Genomic DNA, 24,797 nt, shown 5'->3' with positions numbered 1-24,797 from the left:
CGCATTGGGTAATATTTTTTTTAAAAAAATTAAAATTTCTATTACAGCTGTCTGCTGATGCTGGCGATCTTCCAGAAACAAGTGTGGAAGAGGTGTCTGAAGGAGAATACAAGAGAAAATTATTGTAAGTGAAGCATGTTTGTCGTGACAAAGCAAACCAACCAAAGAACCATAACAAACTATTAATTCGTGCTTCTAGCCAACTGATCCAGGAACTGATAAACGGAGAATCAGAGTTTGTCAAGGAGGTGGAATTCTTCACCTCCCATCACCTGAAGCATGCAGACAGTTCTGATGCACCGCCTGACGTCACCAGCCAGAAAGAGGCTATTTTCAGAAACATTGATGATATCAAATCCTTCCATAACAAGTGAGCTCACCTCTTAAATGTTATTTTCAGCCATTTTTTAGTATAATCAGTATGCATCATTCTTATGATTTTCTTTTTAGGGCATTCCTTCCGAAGTTGAATGACTGCGACACTGATGATGACATAGCCATGTGTTTCCTGAAGAACAAGGAGGGCTTTGAGAAGTACCTTCAGTATCTTGTAGGTCAGAGTCAAGCTGAATCTGCCATCAGTGACAAGACTGTGCACAGCTTCTTTAAGGTAACAGCAGAATTGTTATTGCTATACTATGAATTACAAATGTGCCAACTGTTAAAATCTTTTTTTTTAAACTCCAAAAAACAGGAATATACTGACACAGCACAGGCTAATTCAGACCCTGCAGATCCACCAGTAAGAAGCATAAATGCCTATCTCCAACAGCCACTGGAGAGGATTCAGAAGTACAAGGCCTTCCTGAAGGTAATAGAGTGCATGCATACAATCATCTTAGAGTCAGTTATTTACTTTTCAGTCATTTGCTTTTAGAGCCTTTAAATTATGTACACGATCAGTGTAACTTCAGTTTTGTTGAAATTTCTGCTGCAACATCTTCAGGAGCTCATTCGAAACAAAGCAAGAAATGGTCAGAACTGCTGCCTGCTGGAAGAAGCTTTTGCAATGGTGTCTGCACTCCCTCAGCGTTCTGAGAATACCCACCATGTCTCCATGATTGAGAACTATCCTGCCACCCTCGAAGTTCTTGGAGAACCAATTAGACAGGTACCACGTAGCTGCCGACTGTGCAGGGTCTTGATTACACATAAGCATTTGACTGTCTGCATATGCTTACTCTCTCCCACCAGGGGCCTTTCCAAGTGTGGGAGGGTGCTCCTGGAATTAGAACGTCCTCTAGAGGTCACCACCGTCACGTCTTCCTCTTTAAGAACTACTGCATTATCTGCAAGCCCAAGAGAGACAGCAACACTGATACACAAGCATATATTTTCAAGAACATGATGAAGGTAAGTGTTTTTAACATAATCTAGTTTCATCTTTTCTTTCATGGTCAGCGGCCTAAATGATGTTTGTTGGTTTCTTTATCTTGTTTCAGCTGAATAACATTGATGTGAATGAGACAGTGGAGGGTGATGACCGTGCCTTTGAGATTTGGCATGAGCGCGAGGATTCTGTGAGGAAGTACACCTTACAAGCCCGAACTGTTACCATCAAGAACTCGTGGCTGAGAGACCTCAGAGAACTGCAGCAGCGATACAGCATGCCTGCATGGAGTGAGTGGGACTCCATGCAGTTTTACTTTTTTCTTTACCTCTCTATTGCTTGGAATTTCTAGCACAGCTTTTTATACCAAACTATTTTCTAGGTTCCCCTGATTTTGATGAAATTCTGGCAAACTGCACAGCAGAGCTGGGCCAGACTGTTAAGCTGGCTTGCAAAGTTACTGGAGTACCCAAACCTGCGGTTACCTGGTACAAGGGTGAGGCATTTCCTCTATGGTTATTAGCCATGTGGAGTGACATTCAAAGACTGTTTCATGAGTGGTTTTGTTTACTTGTTGGATGCAGATGGACGCGCAGTGGGGGCAGATCCACATCACATCATCATCGAGGACCCTGATGGTTCCTGCACACTAATCCTGGACAATATGACTGCAGATGATTCTGGTCAGTACATGTGCTTTGCCACAAGTCCAGCTGGCAATGCCAGTACTCTGGGAAAGATCACAGTTCAGGGTAAGTGGCACATCATACCTATATATAGGATGATCCTAAGAGTATTCTTTTCTACTGCTTCATTACACTTTTCTTGTGAACAATGATGAATAGTCTAAAACATAAAACACTGTCATGTGTTTCTTTTAGTACCTCCTCGTTTTGTAAATAAAATAAGGAATGCCATCTTTGTTGCCGGTGAGGACGCTCAGTTCACCTGTGTAATACAAAGCGCCCCCAAGCCCAAAGTGAGGTATGGATACCTTCCTTATGTTTTCTTCTTTCCTTCATTTTGATTCAGTTTTGCAATTTTTTTTGAATATCAACCCCGTCCTCTAATCTTGTCTCCTCTCTGCATGTGTCCCTGTTCAAGGTGGTTCAAGGATGGCAGGCTGCTGACTGACCAGCAGAAATATCAGACCTACAGTGAGCTCCGGAGTGGCGTTCTGGTTCTGGTAATCAAAAACCTGACAGAGAGAGACCTTGGACACTATGAGTGCGAGGTTGGTCTAGACTAATTCATTTCCATTTATCTGTATTCGTTTTGTGACATTTCAGAGTGTACATAATCTCTGGGCAATCACTTAGTAAGGTTAAGACCATACAGCATTACATAGAGAGATATAACAATTTGAAAGCCCTGTTGCAAGTAACAGTAAAATAAATACATTTAAGAGGAAGAAATGTCTGGCATGAAGAGGCTCTGGGAGGGCAGTTATAATATGTGAGACAGGGAGACTCGTGAACCTCGAGTTTTGTACACTTAATGTTAAATGATTGACATAAGTACTCCAAATATATTAGGATCATTAAAACTATTAAGATCTATTTGTTCAGAATTTGGAGCTCTACAGTAAGAGGTCTCAATACAAGAAAATATCTCAGATAATTACAAAAATAACATTTCCTTTATTTTTAAGGGTCAATGAGGGGAGATTTTAATGCAGGTCATGCATTTGCCTTTGTGCCTATAAATTAGTTTCAAGATAGTTGATATTAATTAGCAGCAGTGAGTTACATTTATGACTCTAAAAATATATCTGTTGGATTTCAGTTGTCGAACCGTCTGGGCAGTGCAAAGTGTGCTGCTGACTTGGTCTTCCCCTCCGCTGTGGCTCGCTCTGGTGAGCAGGCCATCACCATTGAAGGTAGCAAGTCTGGCTTTATCCATACAGTCTTACTCTTTTCGGACGTTTTGTGGTTTTTGTTGAGCAGAAAATGCTTTGAGTGCAGCTTTAGCAATGCAAAATAACCATCATGCTTTGTCCATGTTCCTCCCACAGTTACCGAGCAGGAGACGAAAATACCAAAGAAAACCATCATCATGTAAGTACGATCAAAGTAAGATCGAATAGTTGGATGTTGAATAATCTTGGATTTTCTTAACTTAACACTACAGTATACTTTAATAAAATAATTTCTATATAATATATATTTTAGGAATCTTTAAGGGGGTTCTTTTAAGATAAAGTTCCACTGCAGTTTTGGGGTTCATGTATCTGTGTAGGTATTGCTTTTATCATTAGATAACATTGCCCATCATAGGGCATTTTGGGGCATTTTTCTGTATGTGTGTGTGTGTGTGTGTGTTTTTCCTCTCTGGCTCCATGTATGCATTGTGTAGTATTTATAGCCTCGATGCAAAAGGAATCTATCACAAGGATAATGAAAGGGTGGGCTGTTCTCATCAGGGTGCTGTCTACTTCAACTGTCAGCCTAATTACTGCAGCTTATTACTATCATATTATTTTTAAATCCAAGACTCCAAGCAAGGTGGGTTTTATTTACATAGGCCTAATGCACTTCTTATTCCAGTGAGGAGACTATAACCACCGTGGTGAAGAATCCTCGAATGAGAAGACACAGATCACCTGGCTTGACTCTTGCTGGTGTCCACCGCTCTGAGACTTCCACCCCCGAGCTTCCTACAGCCAGGACAAGGAGGATGCCCACTCCAAGAAAGACCACTATCCCAACTCTCTATGTTACTGATCCCCAGGGGGCGGAAGCCAGGGGAACAGAGAGCAAGCCCAGGTGGGTTGAAGTAGAAGAGGTCATCGAGTATAAGGTCAATAAGTCTCCCAGGTTGTCCAGGAGGAGAGGTATTTCGCCAGCAGGGTCTGATCGTGCAGGCACACCCTCGAGACCCAAAAGGTCTCCAGTGGAAAACCCAAATGCTAACAATTCCAACAACAAGCTTGTGGAGCAAGCACAGGCCCACCTGCAGGGAGACATCAGCAGCCAGCCGCTCTCATGGGAGGAAGAGGTGACTGATGCTGCATCTGGGTCTGCTTCTGGGGAGCCGCACGAGCTCTCTTCTGTTCTCGCTACAGCTGGAGAAGATCACGACGACCTGGATGATGAACAAACTGTAATTTTTGAACCCGATGACGAGGAGGATACATCTGCAAGAAAGCAAGAGCCTGTGTTCCTAAAACAAGGAGATCGTGTTTTAACCCTTGAGGACTTGGAGGATTACGTCCCAGAGGAAGGAGAGACTTATGGCTCCTCCCACACGCAACACGTTAACGAAAAGCCTTGTGAGATCTCTGTGCTTCAGAGAGAGATTGGCGGTTCTACAGTGGGACAGCCGGTGCTTCTCAACGTGGGCCGGCCTGATGTGGTGCCCCGGCAAAGGACTGGCTTCTTTAGTCGGTTCAGGGAGAATCTCTCCAGCAGCCTTTTCTCATCTGCTGTCCCACCGCAGGCCAGGGAGGCTCGGTCCAGGGCGGAGAGGAATGTGCCTATTCAAGTGAGCCATGCAAAGCTGGAAGTGAAGCCTTCGTACTGCTCAGAGGTGCAGAGAGTTGAGGGCAGGCAGCAGAGTTTTAAAACCAAAGTGTCAACTCAGACCTATGGTTACACATCAGTTGGCAATCCTGTCACTCTTCAAATTAGAGATGACCTTTATCAGAACCAGTGAAAAGCAAACATTTAATTTGGCATCACAAACCCTCTTAGTCTTAAATAGGGACATTCACTAAACATGAAAATACAGATCGTAACCTGAGCAACATTTACTGCATTTGACAAACCATTCCATTTTTAGCCTGCCAATCAGATAATAGTGTCATCCTTAGATATTTTCTTGACAGACTGTTAGACTCTACTGTCTCTTACAGATGAGATGGAAACTATAGGGATATACATGTTGTGTGATGTACAATATGCATGATGGGCAGAAGCTAAGAAAGGTCTGACATTTACTGATTAAAACCTTCATATCTAATGGTGAGTTGAAGTCTTTAAATAAAATAAATGTTTTTTGGTTATACATACAGTGATTGACAAATTTATGAGACTGCCACCCCCAGTGTAAGGTTTATGTCACAGCTCCCTAAATTAACAGTACTGGTGATTACCAACAAGTTTTATGTTTCTGTGATGGTTAATCCACTGGTATACCATATTACAGTTATTTACTTGCATGATTGTTATAATTAATTTGTGACTGCAGAGAAATCTAGTGTCTATTTTTTATTGGTCTTTATTGGGTATAAAATGCATTTTTGAGAGATAACAAATTACAATGATGTTTAACAGTGTACCTACGCTGAATGATCAGCTTTACTCCCCAGTATTAACTGATCCAGATGTAATCCTTAGTCCATTGCAACATACATGAATAGGATTTATATTTTTTCAGGTTTTACTTTGGTACCATTCAGGTCATGCTATGGCACTTTGGATTCCTGGAGCTGGAAATATTGGGAGGTAATGAGATGCATGTTTCAAGTAAACAACACTGAATATAAAAGTAGTGTAAACTTGGGGACTGTTGTGTTTCAGGAGCTGTTAGTTAATCAAATTGGAGAATCACAAATCTCTACTACATTATTTTGTGGTGTTGTGAATGATTCCTTAGTGAGCAGTTTATAAACACGACATTTGCGCGAGCAAATCATTTGGTAGGTGAACAGATGCCTGTTTCCAAGTTCCTACCATCAACTGAATTTTTTACTCAACTTTTTTGGCATTTGTGTCTGCTAGTGCGGTGAAACAGCCTGTAAACTCAGGTTGTTACAGGGATATTCCTATGCAAGTGACAAATATGTAGATGAGTGACTGCATGTATTTGCTTCTCCAAGACAGATGTGTTTCTCTAGAATAACCAGTTGTCATCCTATATTTGATTGAGCGCAGATGTTTATGCAAAGTACTTCAGCTGACAAAATTTACTAACTTTTTAGTGCAATTTAAAAGTAACTAGAGTAACTTCCTAATTAAACATGTGTGGTGTTTGTGTTGATCAAAAGGTGTCTGTTAAAAGGATGATTTTATGTAATAATTTTAAATCACAAACTGATTGTACTTGCTTGTACTGTACATGTGTAGTTTTGGACAAAACATGGTTGAGTACAACGTGTTCAATTGAATAAAAGTACTGCAAATATGCCACATAATTAGCTTCTGTAGTAATTTCTTTATATAGCACAAACTCTGCATTGTTGTATGGTAACATTTACTGATGTTTCAACATAAAAGTCATAGTGCTGAGTACATGTTTACAACAAGCACATTCCTATAACAGCTAGTTTGGTTTTAAAGAGGCCTTCGTGTATTTGTTCAGCATGATGTAACATTTGTGAGACTTGAATTTAAATAGTAGCATCAGGAACATAAAGTACTCTGAGCAAAGGAATGAATGTTACAAGATACAGGAATATAATGATTTAGGCATAATTGGCTATCCAATCTAAAATGGACATTTTTAAAATATTTACTGTTTTCTCAATTCTAAGCAATAAAAAAAAGCAACAAATTTGCTGTCATTTTAATGTACAGCTAAAGCTGAAACTTACACAATATAAAGTTTTCACAAATGTACAACATTAAATAAACATGTGTTATAAAAGAATACAATGTAGTTGTACTGTTTCTAACTCTGTGATGGGATTCAATTCTACATGAGCACAGCAGTATTTAGTTTTCCAGCAAACAAAGTGTAAGGAACCAGGACATTACCTGGCAAGTTATATAACATAATAAAAAAATAAAGCGTTTACTAACTCTGGAATAATGTTACTGTTTCAAAGGTATATCCCCTAAAAGTAAAGAGTCACCACATGTTCCTGATAGGCTTGGCCAAAATAGTCTTTCTTACCTTCCTCACATTTCACCAAGTCTACGATTACATTTGTGTAAATAAACTAAAAGCTGATGATGACAGATGACACTTCAGGTAGGAGGGTGAGAGATTAGCTGGCTGAATGCTTAATCTCTCTCACCCTCGCTAGCTGGCACCAAAAATATTAGTTTATGAAACTCATGAACATTATCAGAACACAACACTGATTCACGATTAGGTTAAGCGGCTATCTGCCAAATTAAAAATAAAATAAAATCAGCTTTCCTGATTATTTTGATCTTAACAATGCACAGTTGTGTCAGAATAAATGGCTTAACTACACAGCCAGAGCGTAGCAACACTACTCAGTACAGGCAGGTGGTGCTCACTTTGAACTATGACAAACTGTTTATCTTTAGGGAGATGAGACTAAACTCGAAATCCACCCCAACATTTGCAACTGCCATGTTTCACAGCTCACTCAGCTCAGCTGTTAATCAGAAGTAATTGCCCTCTGACGAGTGCTGTGCACTACAATATGACCTAAATACATCACATAAGCATAACACAAAGGAGTGTCTGTATTTTTAACAGTACAGAAAGTACTCTGTCTAAAAAAAGAAAAAGAAAAAAAAAGCCTGGTACCACACGATACTAAGATACTGCCCAAACCTACTTACCAAATTTTAAAGGGGGCCCGAGTGCTGGTTTTAATCTCTAACTCTGACCATCACTTGTGTATTTCACTGCATCTAAGACATTAAACATCAACACAGTGTAGCTGGTTGCAAAAGACTGAAAGAAACCCCACCCCCCTCAAAAACAAAAAAACAAAAACCCCTAATCCTTGAAAAACCAGTCTGTCCAGATGATGCAATGAATTGTACTTCTGCAAAAGAATACGGTTGCACACAGTATTTTCTGTCTGCATCAAATTGTTCCCGCTCATCATGCCAGTTGTACTTCAAGTAAGAGTTCTCAGGGTGTCTCCTCTTCAGTGTAAAAATAAAATGTGAAAAGCACTTTGTTTGTAAAAAGAATAAAATAAAAATGTCCCACTTTACACTAAGTTATTTATTAGTAACTACTTCTAAAAAAAAAAACTTTTTGTATATCTGCTGAAGGAAATTGTCCTAGTTTCAAAGACCACCATCTGAGGGAATGTACAAGAGTGGAATTGTGTGTCGGTGGAGTGGCTGAGCGACGACCATGATGCTGCTTTCTCCTATGAGGACACTTTCTTGACCTTATGAATTTCCTGCAGGAAAAAAAAAAAAAAAAAAAAAGGTTTTATAATTAGTCAGGGAACACATCGATCTGTGGCAAGAAACTAAGAACAGACTAAGAACATGAAAGCAAGCCTATGCAACGTTTGCTGAACAGTAATCACTCTGGCTGCAAGTAGTTTTTTTATAGGATGTGGTTCCAATATTTTTCTTATCCATAACCTACCAGTCATACCGGACGAAAATCCTTTGAGCTAACGGGATTCAATAAAGGTTTATTCTTCATCAACTTTTAGTAACATCTTTCTGACAAACATCTAAGGTTAAATGCATTTTACACAAGTCCAACTAGTACAGAGGGCTTACTATAAATTTAAAACCTCTCTGAAATGATTGAAACCTGTAATGACTGCAGTCATTCTCAATTTGGTGACAGTTTGATTAGATTGCCATCAGATTCATAAAGTTTAGATAGATTTTTTGTTTCAGAGGTTCCATGAGGTCCTGGTGGACTGAATGTGAACAGTTAACATCAAATTTCTGTTTAATGTGAATTTCTTTGTATGCAGATGGCAACAGATTTGCACTTTCCACCTGTTTGTTACAAAAATTGCATGCACTTGCTGACATGCTCCTATTCAACTGCAGAACATCTCCGTCTTATTGCTGTTTATAAATCACAGTTTTGTCATTTTGAAGACAGAGTAAATATCCCTATTCGGATGTTTAGTTTAGAATAAAATACATTGAATAATTAAAAGTGTTCCTGGCATAACATTTAAAGTTAATGTTAAAACTTTAATTGCCAAACTTTAAACTGACAGATTGCAAAAAACAAAAAAATAAATAGAAAGTGTGTGTTGTGAAATCGTAACTCACCTCCTTAAGAGCGTCTTTCAACTTTGCATAAGCATCGTCCAAATTATCATTGATGATTATAACATCAAACGCACCAGGTTCTTTGCCTAGAAAGAGATCCATTCATGGTCGGTTATGACGTGCAGATTTATAGTTTGTAACTTTGATCTGTTGAGAGCAAATCACAGCTACTTACTAAACTCCATCTCGATTTTGGCTGTCTGTAAACGCTTTTGGAGGCTCTCCTCCGACTCTGTTTTTCTGCCTCTTAGACGCTTTTCCTGAAACAAGAGAACAGGTTCAACCTACAGAAGCAATTCAGAAGCCAAAACCCGTTTTACCTGATCCCTGTGATGCAAAATTTAACTGGTGACAACACCCACTTGTTTGGTGGCAAAAATGGGAAACTACAGACACGTGCTGTGTACACTTCAAATCTTATGTGCTTACCAGGATTTCCATGGATGGTGGCTGGATGGAAATGAACATTGGATTGAGGTCTGTCTTTTTGATGTTCTTCACACCCTGCATATCAATGTCTAATAAACAGATGAGGTTCTTGGATTGGACCTCTTGGACAGCTGCTTTACTCGTCCCATACAGGTTCCCGGAAAACTCTGCACTCTCAATAAAATCGCCATTGTCGATGCCTGCCTGCATCACATCCCGCGTAACATAATGGTAATCTGAAACCCGGGAGGAAAAAAGAAAAAAGAAGAAGAAGAAAGAAAGTACACAAAAAAAGGACAATTGAGAAAAAAATCCAACTGTTTAATCAGCCTGCTTTCAGGTTCATTGGTTGTGAAAGAGCAGTGACATGCCGTACCTATGCCGTTCTGCTCTCCAGGTCGGGGTTTTCTTGTCGTATCTGAGAACGGAAAAGACACTTCTGTCACACTAGAGTTTAAAAATCTGGCGCTGCAACAATTTGCTTTACTCATGACTAACAAACCTCAACAGCAAAATAATAAATATTAAAAGTAATGTGAAATTCTTTACAGGGACATAGACACACTTACGTGAGATGCTGAAGCCAAAGACACCTTCATATTCCTTCATGAGCTTCTTCAGCAGAGTGCTCTTTCCCACCCCTGATGGGCCACTACACACCACGGGCCTGGGTCCAGCCATAACTGAAATAACAGCGGAAAAGAAGAGTGTGGTTTGTTATAGGAAACAAATGGGCGAGGCTGCAGAGCAAATCTGTAACCACACAATATGAGTCATCACTGGACCAACTTTACTCTGTGCAGTCACAAGGGTTTTTGCTTCTTTTGTTAGTAAAAGGCAGGTAAAGAGAAGCCTCGGCGAGGTGAGGGACACGCCATAAAATGCTAAGCCAGCAATGTTTAAAAAAAAAAAAAAAAAAAACCATGATGAGAGCAAAACAGCCCTCAGGAGAGCTAAAGCAATCAACTGGTAAGCAAGCTGTGAAGTTACCATAGTGCTGTCGAGGAACAACTACTAATTGAAGCACCCAACTCTGGTTGTGAGTGTCAGAAAGAAAAGGAAATTATCTTAAATTTAATTAACAGATATTTTTATTTACTCAAACTACACCTTCATCAGCCTTCAAACTAAAATGTGCAAACATCTTGTGAGCAGGCAGTCAGAGTTCTTTGTTTCTCTACATCTCTCTTTTTCTTCCCTGTTACATCACATTTCTTTTATTACAAATTGCTTGACTATCAACCAAAAGTAAAGAATTAAGCAATGAGTCTCACGTTCCTCCTAACCCCCTTACCTCAAAACACACAGAGCTGACGCAGACAGGAAAATCAAGTCAACAGGAAGGGAACGATTGTGTGTCTGCAGATTGTGTTTAAAAGCAGATGGGTGGAGAGACGGGGAGTGGGCAGGGCCAATTTTACTGCACTAGTTTTTTTTTTAAAGTTCCATCTTATGATTCAGTTTAAATATCTTATGACTTGGTAGTGACTTGCTATAATGCAGCCATGTATGCATTTTGGTTTCAGCCCTAATGCTCAAACAACCTCTCATTACAAGACACTCAAAGTGTCTCGAAAAAACACTGAACCTAGTAAAGAAGATAACACAGCATAATAAAAGGCATTAAAACACTAGTTTTAACTACACTACTACGTCAAGGTGAGGTGTCTGAATCCCAATAAAGTCTAAGCAATCTTTTAAAATGAAAGCAAAAGTAAACTGATCTGCATGTTTGGATGCTCGTGTGATCTTTTAAGAGCAGAGAATAAAATTCACATTATTATGAGGTTTCTGATTTCCAAGCAGTTTTCCTCCATCATCTTTCAAATGCTTCCCATAAACAGAATCATGGCTAATAAAAGGATGTAGGAGTTCCTTTTATAAAAACTGGATTCTTTAAATAATTTATAGGATTTTATGTTTAATATTTGATTATTTAATCCAGCAGGGCTGGACTGAGACTGTAAATCATGCAAAGCCACTCTAGCGGAGTCCAAGTATGAAATTATCAAGCTGTAAAGAGCATAGCGTGCACCCTTTAAGTAAGAACACAAGACACTAAAATAATTAACACAGAACACCTTTCCTACATAAACTGAGCAGCATGAGAGGAAATGAGAGCCATGTGAGTTTATAATCAACACACAGCATTTATTGGAAGCTGCATGGCGCCTGACTTTAACCACGTGCACTAAATTGCATGTAATGCAATCATTTCCTGAAGCGCGATTTGAAAATCACATGCAATGTTGCATTTTTAAAGTCAGAGACAATCCGCTTCATGTTCAGTGTGAACGTTACAAGAAATAAAAATCTGGATATTTTTCTTTAAAGAAAGTTTATGCAGCCTCCTTTTAAGCAAATATTTCTTGATATTTTGCATATTTGGTTCTTATATGGGCTTAAAAAGACATTATAATAATATCCCTGGTCTCTGGAATTTTTCTAAAAAGCCCCAAAACAAAACAAAAATGAGTATGTCAATACAAACCACCTTGAGGTAACTGCTGTTGTTATTTGGTGCTATAAAATTAAAACTGAATTGAAAAAAAATCTAATTGATGTCTAATTGAACTGGGAAAATGTAGCTGGAAAAAATAAGTTACAAAGCTTTGGTCCATCTTGTAACAATCCTGTAATACCACACACAGGATGTTGGGTGAACAGATACAACAAACTAAACGTGGGGAAAAACAATGACGGGAGGTAGTCAAATAGATTAGTGCAGCTTTTCCAAATCTCTTACTAAGTAAACACAATAAGGATAAAAGGCAGCTAAAGTTAGCTTTTGCACCACGTGAAAGCTTTATATACACTTCTGTATCTTCTCTTAGTTCAGCTTCTATTCTGTCTGGTAACAGTCTGTCAGTTTCTGTAGGGATCCACAAATTGGTATACATTTTTCTCAGCAGTTTTTAGGCGATTATGACACACACAATTTAGCTGCTGCTTCGTTTTCTCTATAGTATTTTCCATTATAGCTTTTTTTGGGGGGGGGGGGGAATTTGTAATTTTCGCTGATGGGCCCAACATTAGATGGTTTACTTAATTTGACTGTAATAAGAAGCCTGCCCTTCATATTTACTGGGTAAGGCCCAGAGTTTAGAAAAGTGTGTGTCCTGCAGACCCAGCCAAAATGTGGGACGCTGTCTCAAGATGTGTGAAAGGCAGGAGAACAAAAGAGGGGACATCTGGTCGCCCTAACACTATGTAACATCAAGATAACAGTGGCTTTGTTCTAATCAGGAGGACAAACAGTTCGTATCTTTTTCACATAGTGAGGCCTCGTCATCTGTTTCTCATATGCATTTGATGTTAATATATAGCACACAGGAACTGCAAAGTCTGTATGTTATAATCATATAAAAACTGACATTATTGTAATAAGAAGTTAAAGTTGTTGGAAGTGAAATGGGGATTTAAAATAGGCTTAAATGCACTTCTACCATTATTCCATGCCTGAATCACACATCCCAAACCAGACTTACTAACAATTAAACCACAGGTAACATTGTGTCAGCCATGTTAATTTAAAACACTCTGGCAAACACATGAACCATCTTCTTCTCTTATGGGACTCCAGGAATGAATGGCACGCTCAGATATCGTGACACAACACGCAATTTGGAGAGAGCAGAAAACCCCACCAAACGTCCTCATTCCTACCTGAAAATAGCCTGGAAAAATGTCTCATTATGGGACAGGAATAGCGTTAATCCACAACTTAAAGCACCGTCTCCTGCGTGTCTTCTCCCTCCCTTGCTGTGCTCCGAGTCTTCACCGCGAGAGCCATTAAAGATACCCGTGCTGCCTACGTCATCACCACAGGCCAAAACACCAACAAGTGACGTTCACGAGCGTCAAGAATGCGCGCGAGAGAATGCTGAAAAAGCAGGGCTTTTAGCAACATTAGCCAAACAAATAATGACGAAGACGCTGATATTTTAAAGCTATTATTATTGTGAATGCATGTATGCTTTCAACTGGAATCAGGCAGCCTCTTCAAAAGCGGCAGTACCGACATGTGCGCGGGCTGGCAGTAATTACTATAACCTAAAGACGCATATTAACGATTTTAAGCTAACTAGCGTTTAAACAAACTATTTCCCCTGCGCTCTGCGGAGACTTGGGGAAACTGGAAGCAGTTTGCCTCTAGGCAAAGGAAGCATTACCACTAAGAAGCAAGCCTCTCACCAACAGGTCCTAGTAACCATAGGGAATTTAAACTTACCACAAAAACTCCCCGGATGAGTGTTAGCTGAAGGCCTAGCCGGTCGCGCGGGTCATGTGCTAACGTGGCTAAAAGTTAGCTCTTCGCGTTAACAGGACGTTGTTTTTGCCTTAACTTTTAGAGATACCCGATTAAAATGTTCGGTTCCTCGAGATCTGGAGGTGTACGGGGAGGTCAGGACCAGTTCAACTGGAATGAAGTGAAAGTCGACAAACACAGAGAAAACTATCTCGGTAAGTACAGGAGATAGTAGCCATCTGTCTGCTATCAGCAGCAACCAGATGCGGTGCTGCTCATATCGCTCTAACTGAGCTCTTAAACTACGCACACCACGGCCTCACATGCAACTCTCCCATACCTTTTGTTGTCGTTTCCCTCATTACACGAAGTCTGGATGGGTCTAATGGCTGGGTTTTCGCCTTGTCTTTCAGTCTACACAAAGCAAGTCCTAGCTTTCATTGCTCCCACCCCTGAGCACAGACACGTAGTCTCTCCGTTATGTGAGCCTACACAGTTGCCAGCATGCCCAGCAAACCAACAGCAGCTAGCCTACATAGCGGCCACCACCGATGAAAAATAGGACTCCCAAAAGTAACCCTACTTAAATTGTTCAGGAACGTGCATTTTAAAAAGCACTCATGGAAAAGCATCATATTAATATTATTGTACAGTAAGGTCCTCATTATAGATGATGTTATCAGCATATGTTAAAATATATTGTTTAAACACGTGGCTGTGGAGGGGAGGATGCTAATAGAAAGATAAAAAAAAGTATTTTTTCTTTTAAGTTGTACATAATAAGGAAACTTAAAAAAGGGACAATACTAACAATACCAACATCATCTTTGCCATGACTAATGAATAAGTCGTTTTAGTGAGGGGCCCCTAAAATCCATTAAAGTTTGTGTTTGTGCACATTTTTGTACACACACAATTATCGTGTGTACACAAGACATTGTTTTAATTGACTTTACCCTCCTATACGTACTGTAAATAATTTCAAAACAAAAATGCACAATTCTTGACTATTTGGGGAAAAAACAATGTTGACACCATCTGGATTTCTGTAACACTGGCTTCATTCAGTGTTATGCTATGGCCCAAAACATAAACCTTTCACAATAAAGCTCAAGATCCTGTTGAGAGTTTTCAAAATAAACTGAATAAACCTCAGACTTAAACGTTAGAACAGGCTTTTCCCTGCAGCAGCCCTGTAATAAATACTCGCAAAGAAAACGGCGGTCGTTACAACCTATGTCTAAAAATGTGTAGTTTCATGCATCGGTAAAACACTCGACTCCAGATACACGACGCCCAGCTGGAAACACTTCAGCTACCCGAGATTCACAGAATTTACAGAAAATGATAAATTTTTGTTATTTATATCATTATCGGACGATAGATGTTTTTTATCTGGATATGGTCATATCGCACAGCCCTACTTAAGAATGAAAAGGAAATTATCATACATCATGTTCTGGAATCCGTAATCTTTATCACGTGTCATCACTTCCTCTGTTTCCAGGTAACTCCTTGATGGCACCAGTGGGGCGTTGGCAAAAAGGCAAAGATCTGACATGGTATGCAAAGGACAAAAAGGGTGGTGCACCTTTGTCCAGAGAGGAGGAACTTGCTGCTGTCAAGGCAGCAGAGGAAGAAGCGTTGATGGCTGCACTGTATGTACAACTTCCCATAAAAGAGATAAAACAGGAAGTTTAAACTGACCAGTTTAGTAATTTCTCATTTTCCATTATCAATTTAGAGGGCACAAGAATATAAAGAGACAACCGACTGGTCTAACCAAAGAGGTGTGTGACTTAAATTATGAATGATTTAAAAAAAAAAAATCTGCTATTGTTCAAAAGCTTAGTGATGTGAATTTTTATTTGACTTTCTATGGCAGGACCTTGTAGAGGTTTGCAGGAGGGACGAGGCTGATGGCGACGAGAGAAATGTTGACCGTGTTTCTGGTTTAGGAAGCTCCAGGTGACTTCTTTTTATGTTTGCTTTTTCCACATGAAACAGTGATGTTTAAAGGTGCTTTATTTTTGGAGTAAAATAAATAAATCTAGAAAAGCAACAACATAAAAATAAATGAATATTTGTTAAAAGGACAGTATGCATCACTAAGGTGAAGGTAGAACCTGAAGGTGAAGGTAGTTTAATCTTTATCAGGGACTCTTGTTTTAAATTAATCATACACTCACTGGTCACTTTATTAGGTACCCCCTTGCTAGTTCGTTGGGGGTTATTAGGGTTCAACGCCATTTTGCCTTCAGAAATACTTTAATTCTTCGTGTTATAGATTCAACAAGATGCTGGAAACATTCCTCAGAGATCTTGGTCTATATTGGCATGATAGTACCTCACTGGATATCTTATGTTTTAAGTTAAAAAACCCCAAAACAAACTATTCTCTGTAAACGCTAGAGATTGTTGTGTTGGAAAAACCCAGTATATCAGGAGTTTCTGAAAAACTCAGACCAGCCCATCTGGGACCAACACCAATGCCTTGCTCAGTGTCACTTTTCTTCACCAATCTGATGCTCAGTTTAAATTTCAGCACATTTTCTTAAACATGTCTACACATCTAAATGCACTGAGTTGCTGCCTTGTGACAGGTTGATTAGATATTTGTTGAACGGGCGTACCTAGCAAAGTGGCCAGTTAGTGTATTTGATAAGTCAGCAAAAATGTAAACTGTCATCATGGAAAAAGTGGTGTCAAAAGAGCTTCTTTTCTCAATGTTTTGATTCTAAAGTGTCTTATTGTGTTTTCAATGTTTCCTTCTGCAGTGCAGGGTCTCGGAGAATGGTCCTGTCCCAGAAAGAAAAGGAAGTTGCTAAAATGGGCTTGCCGGTTTTTACAGTAAGATTGTGTTATTACCTTTTTTGGGGTAGTGGTGCTTAGACATTACTCTGCTTTGAGGCATTTTACACTCTGTGCAAAAATTAAGAAATGCTTTTTGTCCAGCACGTCAGGACTGAAGGTCATACAGAAGCTTCAGCAACAAAAACAAATGAGAGTGCAGTAAAACAGGTGGAGGAACAGAGGTGAGACTGGATAATTACTACTTGTAAAATGTTGCAGACACACAAACTTTTAGATTTACTGGACAAAATCTGACCCTGTATCCAGTTTCTTAAGTTTTCTTTTAATAATAGCCAGTGAACAAATGAATGAGAATGTGTAAATAATAATAATACTGATAATAATACATTTGAAATGAAAAAATAATGTAATTTGTTGAAATGTAATCTTCACTACTTTCTTTTCCCTCTCTGAAGGCATGACAGTAATAAGAAAAACAAAGAAAAAAAGAACAAAAAGGAGAAAAAGAAAAAGGAAAAAAAGAAAAAACGAAAAAGGAGAGACTCATCCTCCTCCGATTCTGAGGACAACAGGAAGAGGTTGGTTTATTTCTGCATTTAACGTTCAAACACTATTCAGCGTGAGTCTGGACCAAACTCAAAATATGTTTTTAGAATCGTGTTTTTAAAGACGGGGGCTGTGGAGGTAGATCAATCCCTGGCTGCTCCCACTTCTAATTGGAAGTATCTTTGGGCAAAGAACCCCAGTCTGCCCTCAATGCGTCCATCGGAATGTGAGCGTGTGTGTATTAGGTTAAAAGTGCTTAGGCATGAAAAAAAAGCACTTCCTCAAGTAGGTGTGTGAATGGGTGAACGAGGTTTACATTAAGAAACACCAAAGTATTTGCTTACGGAGCTTGCTTCTTCGACATCTTTAAGAGTTCTAAACAAATGTCTGTCCTCATCCAGAACATCTTATGTACGCAAACGTGCGTTACAACTTATCTGGTGCGGATCTTTTATTTTGATAGCGAACCACTTATGTGCAGCCCTGTTTATATTTTTAAATTACATTGCAGTCTTTTTGTTGGGAGCCAAATTGTTGTGTCAGCACTAGAGGGCAGTGAGGCACTGTCTTACATGCAACAACTTCACTTGTTGTGTTATATATGGGGTGCATGCGTCACAAGACTATATTTATATTTCAATATTTGAAGAGGCAGATTAAACATTGTTATTTATGTGCTTCAGTAAGTTGTGCGATAGGAAAAGAATAACAATAACCTTGAACACAATTTTATCAAACAAAAAAAATAGCCAGTTATTTCCACTTGCAGGTGCCGTTTATTCTTCCATACCCTCACAGCATTAATCCCAACACTATTTGTTTCCTTGTACTTTTTAGGCACAGAAAGGACCACCATCATCATAATCCATCATACGTTAGTCAGAGCGGAGCCAGACCCCATGACAGCCACTCAAGGGGGGGAGCAAAGGCTGAGCGACAGCGCTCCAACCCCCATCATCGAAGGCAGCGGCACGACACAGACTCCTCTGATGGAGGATCTCCTGTCCCTCGCAACCCTGCCAGCCACAAGAAGGCCCCTGCTGGTGCCACACAAAGCCACAGGCGGCGCCATGACACAGACTCGGACGACTAATGTCGTGCCCACCCCCACCCCCGATTCAAACATGCATAATGTGGACAGAGTGCTCTACAGCAGTTTGACAGACCCTCAAGACCTTATTTACTTGAACAGCCAAACAGACTGTGGATGGACTCTAATCAGTGTAACAGACTTTAGCCTCAGGTTTTAACTTCTTCATTCAGAAGGTTGCTCATGTGACACTGGTGTTTTGGTTTGACAGTTTTTGATCACGTCGAGTTATTTAATCATCAAATATCAAGTACTCTGTATTGCTTTAAGCTTTGTATTTTGGGGGTTTTATCTTGGATAAATATAGAAACTTTTTTTCCAAAGCTAGTGGAATGATTTTCTTCCTTGTCCTCAAAGCTTTTATTTAACATTAGTTCAACCCTGATCATTGTTACTGCAAGCACACACAATAATCCCTCATGGAAATTCTTACATGACCCTGTCATGACATGACTCATTCAGTTATTTACATGAACGTGTCTGATTTATTTATTTTTTTTAAGGTTACCATAAAGACATGGTGCAACTGGCACTTTTTGCACAGGAATGTAGCTTCAAGGGCTTGCTGCCAAAGAAGCCTTCTACGATTATAATCAAACTGGTAAAAGAGTGTATGTTAATAAGTATTTCTTTTCTTGAATCTAAGCATGTAGTTTTGGTGCCTAACCACACAGTGACAGGGAGAAAAACCCCATATCAAAACAAATAAAATGCATAGACTTGAACCCCATTCTTTTGAGTGAAAGTTCTATTCGAGCCGTTCACCTGACTGCCTAAGCACTTGCCGGCAAAAATCCTTCAACACAAACTTCTATTGATTACATTTTCATATTGGAAAACCTAAACATTTGCTCCTTCAAGATGCTTCTTGACACCTTTTTTTCCATCTATACATCTCCGTCTCATCCTACTACTCAGACACTGGCCATTCTCCTTTCTAAGTAATCCCTCGTCATTCTAGGTTCAGCTCCGACTGGTGCGATACCATTGGAATGCTCTTTACTGGTCATAATAGAGTAGTGTTTGCATTTGCCTTGAATTGGTCTGAAAGAGGGTATTCTGTGGACTGGCACCTGGGGGGGTACACTAAAAAAAGAGCAAGGCATTCATAAAGAAGAGTGCAAAAAACTAGGCTGGCCCTTTTTTTTTTTTTTTTTATATGGCCGAGTACCATTAGACCGCCACACACAAACCAAGCTGATGAAGCAGCAGGAGAGAAGGCTAGACAAAGCCACCCTATGAGGGACCCAAGACTCAAACTACCTCCTCTTCCACCGCTACCATACTCTCCTGCCATGTTTTACAGGCTTGGCTGCATTAACCGTAGCAGCCTAATCAACCTGCAAGAATGTGGTCCTAGATTGCCACCCTTACACAATGTGAAACAGGGTGTGCTCTTCACATAACTGCTTTAACCTAAGCACTGGGTGGTTTCATCACCTTGGGGCAACATATTTCTTCCTAGGTCAAGGGGTGATAGCCTTAAGAAGTCACAGACACAAGTTTGGGGCCTTTGTAATAGTAATTCTATTAATGCTGCAACTAAAATCAATTGCCAATTAATTGCTGCACATACGTGTTCTCATATTCTGTTTTAGATTGATTCGCTGAGCAGAAAAATGCCAAGGTGATGCCTAATCCTTTTGTCTAAATAGTCTAAAACTTCATTTAATTCTGTAATAGTTGATGTCAAGGGACAGCCTACAAAAAGCAGCATAAACTTAGATTTTATTACATGGTGTGAAACAAAATGAAAATCAATTGCAGTATCAAGCTTTACATAAGAACACAGACAACCAGAAGAGAATAACATTACATTTTAGGCAGCTAAAAATCAAACGATGCAATCAGTTAAAACAGCCACACCCTTTACAAATAAGTTTTGGGGGGAGGGGGGGAAGTGATGTGTCTCATATTAAAAAAAAAAAAAAAAAGGCATTTATGGACGGCCAGTTTACGAAAGAAAACCCAACGTGCTGCAAAGGAAAACATTGGCACTAATGTCATAGCTGCACAATGCAAATTCCCAGGTTTGAGTTCAATAAAAGGCAAACGTTAATAGAGCCCTTAGTGAGGATGCTAAGCCACTCCTTACAACAAATTAACAGTGTATGGCTATAGTAATTAGTGGGCTAAGAGTTCCTTTGCAGCTGTATGATGTAAACACCCAGTAGATAATAATGCATGCCCTTAAAGACAAACAGACTACATCATGCAGTTTTGCTAACAAGTACATTGCAAAGGCAGCACATATTCAACCTGAGACTCTAAAATACAAGAATTCAATGCAGGCTCAAGAGGCTGGCTCCTCCCTGTTACCCCAAAGCAGGTAGATGTGAGGTCAATGCAACATTTCTTAGTTTAAAACAACAAAGGCTGGTAGGTGTTCACAGATTGTGCGTGACGGAGGTGGGGGGGCAATGTCAGTACATATAGTCAATGCCAGTGTTTATACTTATTTTGAGGCGCTGGTACTTCTAGTTACTGATAAAAATTACCAGTAGTAGTTGCAAGTAGTGCATAATCAGTGTATGATTCTTTATTGTTTCTAATAAAAAATTAAAATCAGTCCTTACAGTACGTGTAACCTTTATCTGCTGGTAAAGTCCCTGCCTTTGTTTTTCTATTCAATGCAAACATGGCTGCCCAACAGCCAGAAAGACAAATCACCACAGTAGGATTTTAAAGCGTGCAACAAGCTGCCCCATTACCAACTTTATTTACACTTACATAAAATGTGAAAAAAATAAAAATAAAGCTGCTTTACAAGAATAGCCCACCCCCACCACTGGCCTGCATGTTTGTGGTAATAACAGCTTCCAGTACAACATAACTCAGTTTAGCAAGATCTTAAAAGTAAAGAGCAAGGTCAGAGATTGGGGTGGAGGAGATTGGATTTTAAAATGCCGTAATCATTAATGGTTCTTGAGTTGATTAGACAACCAGTCCAGCCCTTCATAGAGGCCATCTCCGGTGGTGGCACAGGTCGCCTGGATGTACCACTGTCGGTTGCGCAGGGAATGAAGATTGAGCTTGTCTGTGAGTTCTGCTGCATTCATAGCATTTGGGAGGTCCTATAAAAAAAAGAAGGTGAGAAATCATTAGACAAAGGAAAGGTGAAAAGTGTTTATGATGTACACCTGCTTATATAAAAGACTTGATGACTTACTTGTTTGTTGGCAAACACTAGCAGCACGGCGTCACGCAGCTCATCCTCTGCCAACATTCTCAGGAGCTCTTCACGAGCTTCTCCACATCGCTCTCTATCATTGCTGTCCACGACAAAGATAAGACCTGGAGCAAGTGCAATCAAATAAATGGGTGTAAATCTTCTAAATACAAACCAGAAGACATGTTCAAATAGCAGTCCTAACATGAGCCATCAAATATCAGGCGATGAGGAAAAAACCTACCCTGAGTGTTTTGAAAGTAATGACGCCACAGCGGTCGAATTTTGTCTTGACCGCCGACATCCCATACAGTGAAACTGATGTTCTTGTATTCTACCGTTTCCACATTAAAACCTGTAGATATGAAACAAATATTCACATTAAAAACAAACCGAGTCTTTAGGCTTCCTTCCTGTGTCATGTAAAACAGTTTTTGTATTACCTATTGTAGGGATGGTAGTCACAATCTCTCCGAGTTTAAGCTTGTACAAAATCGTTGTCTTTCCAGCAGCATCCAGACCCACCATGAGTATCCTCATCTCCTTCTTCCCGAACATTTTAAACAGTCCTGCAAACATATTCCCCATGGCGGCTGGTGACAGGAACCCAAAAAGGTCAAAAAAACAAAAAGAAAACCTGTGAAGAAAGAGAGGAGTTGTTCAGCTCCAATACAGAGACGTGCTGCTGGTAAACATAAGAAAACACCAAACCGTGTTCCAACCTCCCAAATGACGGACACACTGCCTCTGATTGCTGTGACAGTAAACTGAAGGTCTGAGTATGTGTTGATCACACCATCCAGGCTAGAACAAACTTCAATATCGCCATACATTAAACAAAAAATATTGTGTGCAACTTAAATACAGTTTTAAAAAATACATATGTATTACTATTATTATTACTCCCACTGCACTTAATGTACATATAAAAAAAACAGTGGTGCATTTTTCTGCATATAGCAATTTGGTATTTTTTGTACACTATTTTATTTTCAATTTTTATTTTTCTAATATAAATCTCTAACTTGCTTTTTCTTCCTGTCCCTTATACTATTGTAACAAGTGAATTTCCTCTGTGTGGGATTAAATAAAGTCTATGTCCATGACTAAAGTTTTGTTAGCCTCATCTAATCAGTGAGATGGGTCTTACGGCGTGATCAAATCATCTTACAGACAGCTACATTTGCTTGTGTCAAAATATTAAAGGTGAATGTTTGAAATTTTGCTGTTATTGAGTCACGTGGGCAGCATGGGAGTGCAACTGTAAAGGCTGTTAGACACTTTTAGGACATTTTTAAATATCCTCAGAAATCAGTATGATGCTACTGTTGTGCTAAACACAATTATCTGTAAGCAGTTTTCTGTTATCGCACTCGCATTAATCAGTGTGATGTATACTATATGCAATATATGAGCTTCTGAATTCTACTTAAAGGCAGAAACTCGTGGTAGCACCAACCTCGATAAAAGGGACGTTAAACGCTCCGTGACTCCTGAAAGCTACTAAATGAAATTATAAGGAAACTCGCTAGCTGTCACCCTGTACCAGTATTTGTCTTTTCAGTTTATGCAGTTTGGAACCGAATATTTTACGCGGCTAACTGGAGCATTTTCAATATTTAGCTCGGAGCAAAAACTTTCAGAGCAGGTAAACAAACGGTGATGCTAGCTTGTTACGGTGCAACGCTAATAGTCGTCCGACCCGCTCAGATTTTAAGAGTACCAACTTGAGAAATAAAAACAACAATTGCATTTCTATTTATGTGTTTCCCAGTTACACTGAATATGAAATCATGTGCGAGAGAGTACAAAAAAACCTCCCACGCACACAGAAAGAAAGGACAGACTCGTCGATTCAGATAATTCCGCTAACAAGGTGCAAGTCAGATTTTTCTGACTATGGTGATCGGAATCGCACACACTAAAGCCGATTTTGCTTGACAACACATGGGGTTTTGTACATTTACCTTCAGATATTGTAAAAGCTACCTTTTCTTTTTTCTTTAACAAAAAGTCTCTCTTGCACTTACTCAGTTGAAATGTTTTGTTCCCTCAAGGCGTTTCCTTCCTTAGGAAAATGGCGACAGTCTGACACGTCAGAGGTTCCTGCAAAACTCCTGCGTTCACCGTGCCGGGAGAAGTGTCTCCCCCTGTGGTTGCGGGGAGAAACACACGCACACATGACAGCCTCCACTTTTAGTTAGTTTTTTTTTTAGTTTAGTTTTTTTTTTATTTTTTTTTTTAGTTATGGCACTATTTAGAGTAAAAATAGCTTTACCTTGTACTGGCAAGTACAAATGCACGATAAGCATGCTGTGTCTATGACCTGTTGACTTTAATTTACTACTGAAATTGAATCTTAAATTTCCCTGAAAACTAGGAATAGGAATTTATAAAGTTTTTTTTATACCAGTGCAATCATTGCATCTGCTTACCAGCCCAGCCCTTATTGATCCTTGATCCACCTTTATACATAAACAGATTTTCAGTGTCATCAAAACTGATTTTTTTAAAATTTATTTTAAATCCCAAACAGACTACTGCCTATTTCTAGATGTAACATCAATCTCTCAGTTAACATCTAAAATCGAGTAAATAAAGGCAGACTAGTATGGCATTCATTTTCTTTCAGGCTTTCTTAGTTAAATAAAATTTTTGTTACACATCTGCATTGATGAGCTGCTCGGTTGGGAAACTGTAGCGATAGCACTTGTGGTGCACATCAAATACATGACACTCCTTGAAGTGAATCCCATGTTGCGTATGTTGCTGGTGTTTCCACCCCGCTTGAAATAATTATGTTACAGACATTACAACTAACACGGCTATCATCTGTCTTCATGAAGCAATGCTTTGTAATCATTCGTCTTCCCTGCAATGACTCTTTTTTTATGGCAACACTAGACACGCATGTATGACATTGCTGATCTGAAATTAATGTGCATTGCCAGCAGCTACAGGGATTGATAAAAGAATTGATAAGTTCAGACACAGTTCCAATGCTTTGAAAAACTTGGAAGCGGTTCCCAAGTGGCATAATTTTTTTTTAAATTCCTATCCCTGCTGAAGACCCACTAACTGCTAAAGTTCCCAGGAGTAGCTTATTAGTTGCTCGAGGTTCACCTCCTTTCCAACCGCACTAATCAAAACCTGAAACACTTCATGTATCTGAGTCCACAAGTTACTTGTGGTTAATCATTCAGCTTTATAATATTCTTCTTGACTGATAAGATATGAAAGGAAAAAAGTCAGAGCCCTGTCTTATG

The 24,797-nt window shown here is 39.4% G+C and overlaps 4 protein-coding genes across 7 annotated transcripts in view; 2 read left to right on the top strand and 2 right to left on the bottom strand.

Moving 5' to 3' along the window:
* obscnb (obscurin, cytoskeletal calmodulin and titin-interacting RhoGEF b) overlaps positions 1-6,464 on the top strand; it is a 60,691-nt gene extending 54,227 nt beyond the window's left edge. The window contains 14 exon segments of the mRNA XM_026148958.1: positions 48-124; positions 200-370; positions 451-610; positions 695-811; positions 947-1,111; positions 1,195-1,353; positions 1,443-1,620; positions 1,713-1,826; positions 1,915-2,082; positions 2,212-2,314; positions 2,435-2,564; positions 3,116-3,209; positions 3,345-3,387; positions 3,877-6,464. Of these exon segments, the coding sequence (XP_026004743.1) occupies positions 48-124; positions 200-370; positions 451-610; positions 695-811; positions 947-1,111; positions 1,195-1,353; positions 1,443-1,620; positions 1,713-1,826; positions 1,915-2,082; positions 2,212-2,314; positions 2,435-2,564; positions 3,116-3,209; positions 3,345-3,387; positions 3,877-4,984 (2,787 nt within the window). The 3' untranslated portion in view covers positions 4,985-6,464.
* A 45-nt stretch (positions 6,465-6,509) lies between these two features.
* guk1a (guanylate kinase 1a) lies at positions 6,510-13,428 on the bottom strand. Its single transcript, XM_026148964.1, has 7 exons — positions 13,330-13,428; positions 10,233-10,346; positions 10,040-10,081; positions 9,664-9,899; positions 9,410-9,494; positions 9,235-9,320; positions 6,510-8,387 (listed from the first exon to the last, which is right to left on the bottom strand). The coding sequence occupies exons 1-7, from the start codon at positions 13,355-13,357 to the stop codon at positions 8,355-8,357; spliced, it is 624 nt and encodes a 207-aa protein (XP_026004749.1). The 5' UTR covers positions 13,358-13,428; the 3' UTR covers positions 6,510-8,354.
* A 76-nt stretch (positions 13,429-13,504) lies between these two features.
* Positions 13,505-19,092, top strand: c18h1orf35 (chromosome 18 C1orf35 homolog). 2 transcript variants are annotated; one of them, XM_026148960.1, is made up of 9 exons: positions 13,505-13,863; positions 14,016-14,127; positions 15,420-15,570; positions 15,657-15,702; positions 15,798-15,880; positions 16,690-16,762; positions 16,868-16,947; positions 17,182-17,304; positions 18,110-19,092. In XM_026148960.1, the coding sequence occupies exons 2-9, from the start codon at positions 14,031-14,033 to the stop codon at positions 18,363-18,365; spliced, it is 909 nt and encodes a 302-aa protein (XP_026004745.1). In that variant the 5' UTR covers positions 13,505-13,863; positions 14,016-14,030; the 3' UTR covers positions 18,366-19,092. The 2 variants fall into 2 exon arrangements, with proteins under 2 accessions (XP_026004745.1, XP_026004744.1); XM_026148959.1 differs by having other exon boundaries at positions 13,506-14,127.
* A 981-nt stretch (positions 19,093-20,073) lies between these two features.
* arf1 (ADP-ribosylation factor 1) lies at positions 20,074-23,705 on the bottom strand. Of its 3 annotated transcripts, none has more exons than XM_026148961.1 (5): positions 23,562-23,705; positions 21,975-22,168; positions 21,776-21,886; positions 21,532-21,656; positions 20,074-21,436 (listed from the first exon to the last, which is right to left on the bottom strand). In XM_026148961.1, exons 2-5 carry the CDS (start codon positions 22,117-22,119, stop codon positions 21,278-21,280), a joined length of 540 nt encoding a protein of 179 aa, XP_026004746.1. In that variant the 5' UTR covers positions 22,120-22,168; positions 23,562-23,705; the 3' UTR covers positions 20,074-21,277. The 3 variants fall into 3 exon arrangements, with proteins under 3 accessions (XP_026004746.1, XP_026004748.1, XP_026004747.1); XM_026148963.1 differs by lacking the exon at positions 23,562-23,705 and adding an exon at positions 23,499-23,527; XM_026148962.1 differs by lacking the exon at positions 23,562-23,705 and adding an exon at positions 22,991-23,253.
* Between the last annotated feature and the right edge of the window lie 1,092 nt (positions 23,706-24,797).

This window comes from Astatotilapia calliptera, chromosome 18 (genome assembly GCF_900246225.1).
Source record: "Astatotilapia calliptera chromosome 18, fAstCal1.2, whole genome shotgun sequence".
NCBI classification, from domain to species: Eukaryota; Metazoa; Chordata; class Actinopteri; order Cichliformes; family Cichlidae; genus Astatotilapia; species Astatotilapia calliptera.
This window is presented reverse-complemented; position numbering and strand designations above follow the sequence as displayed.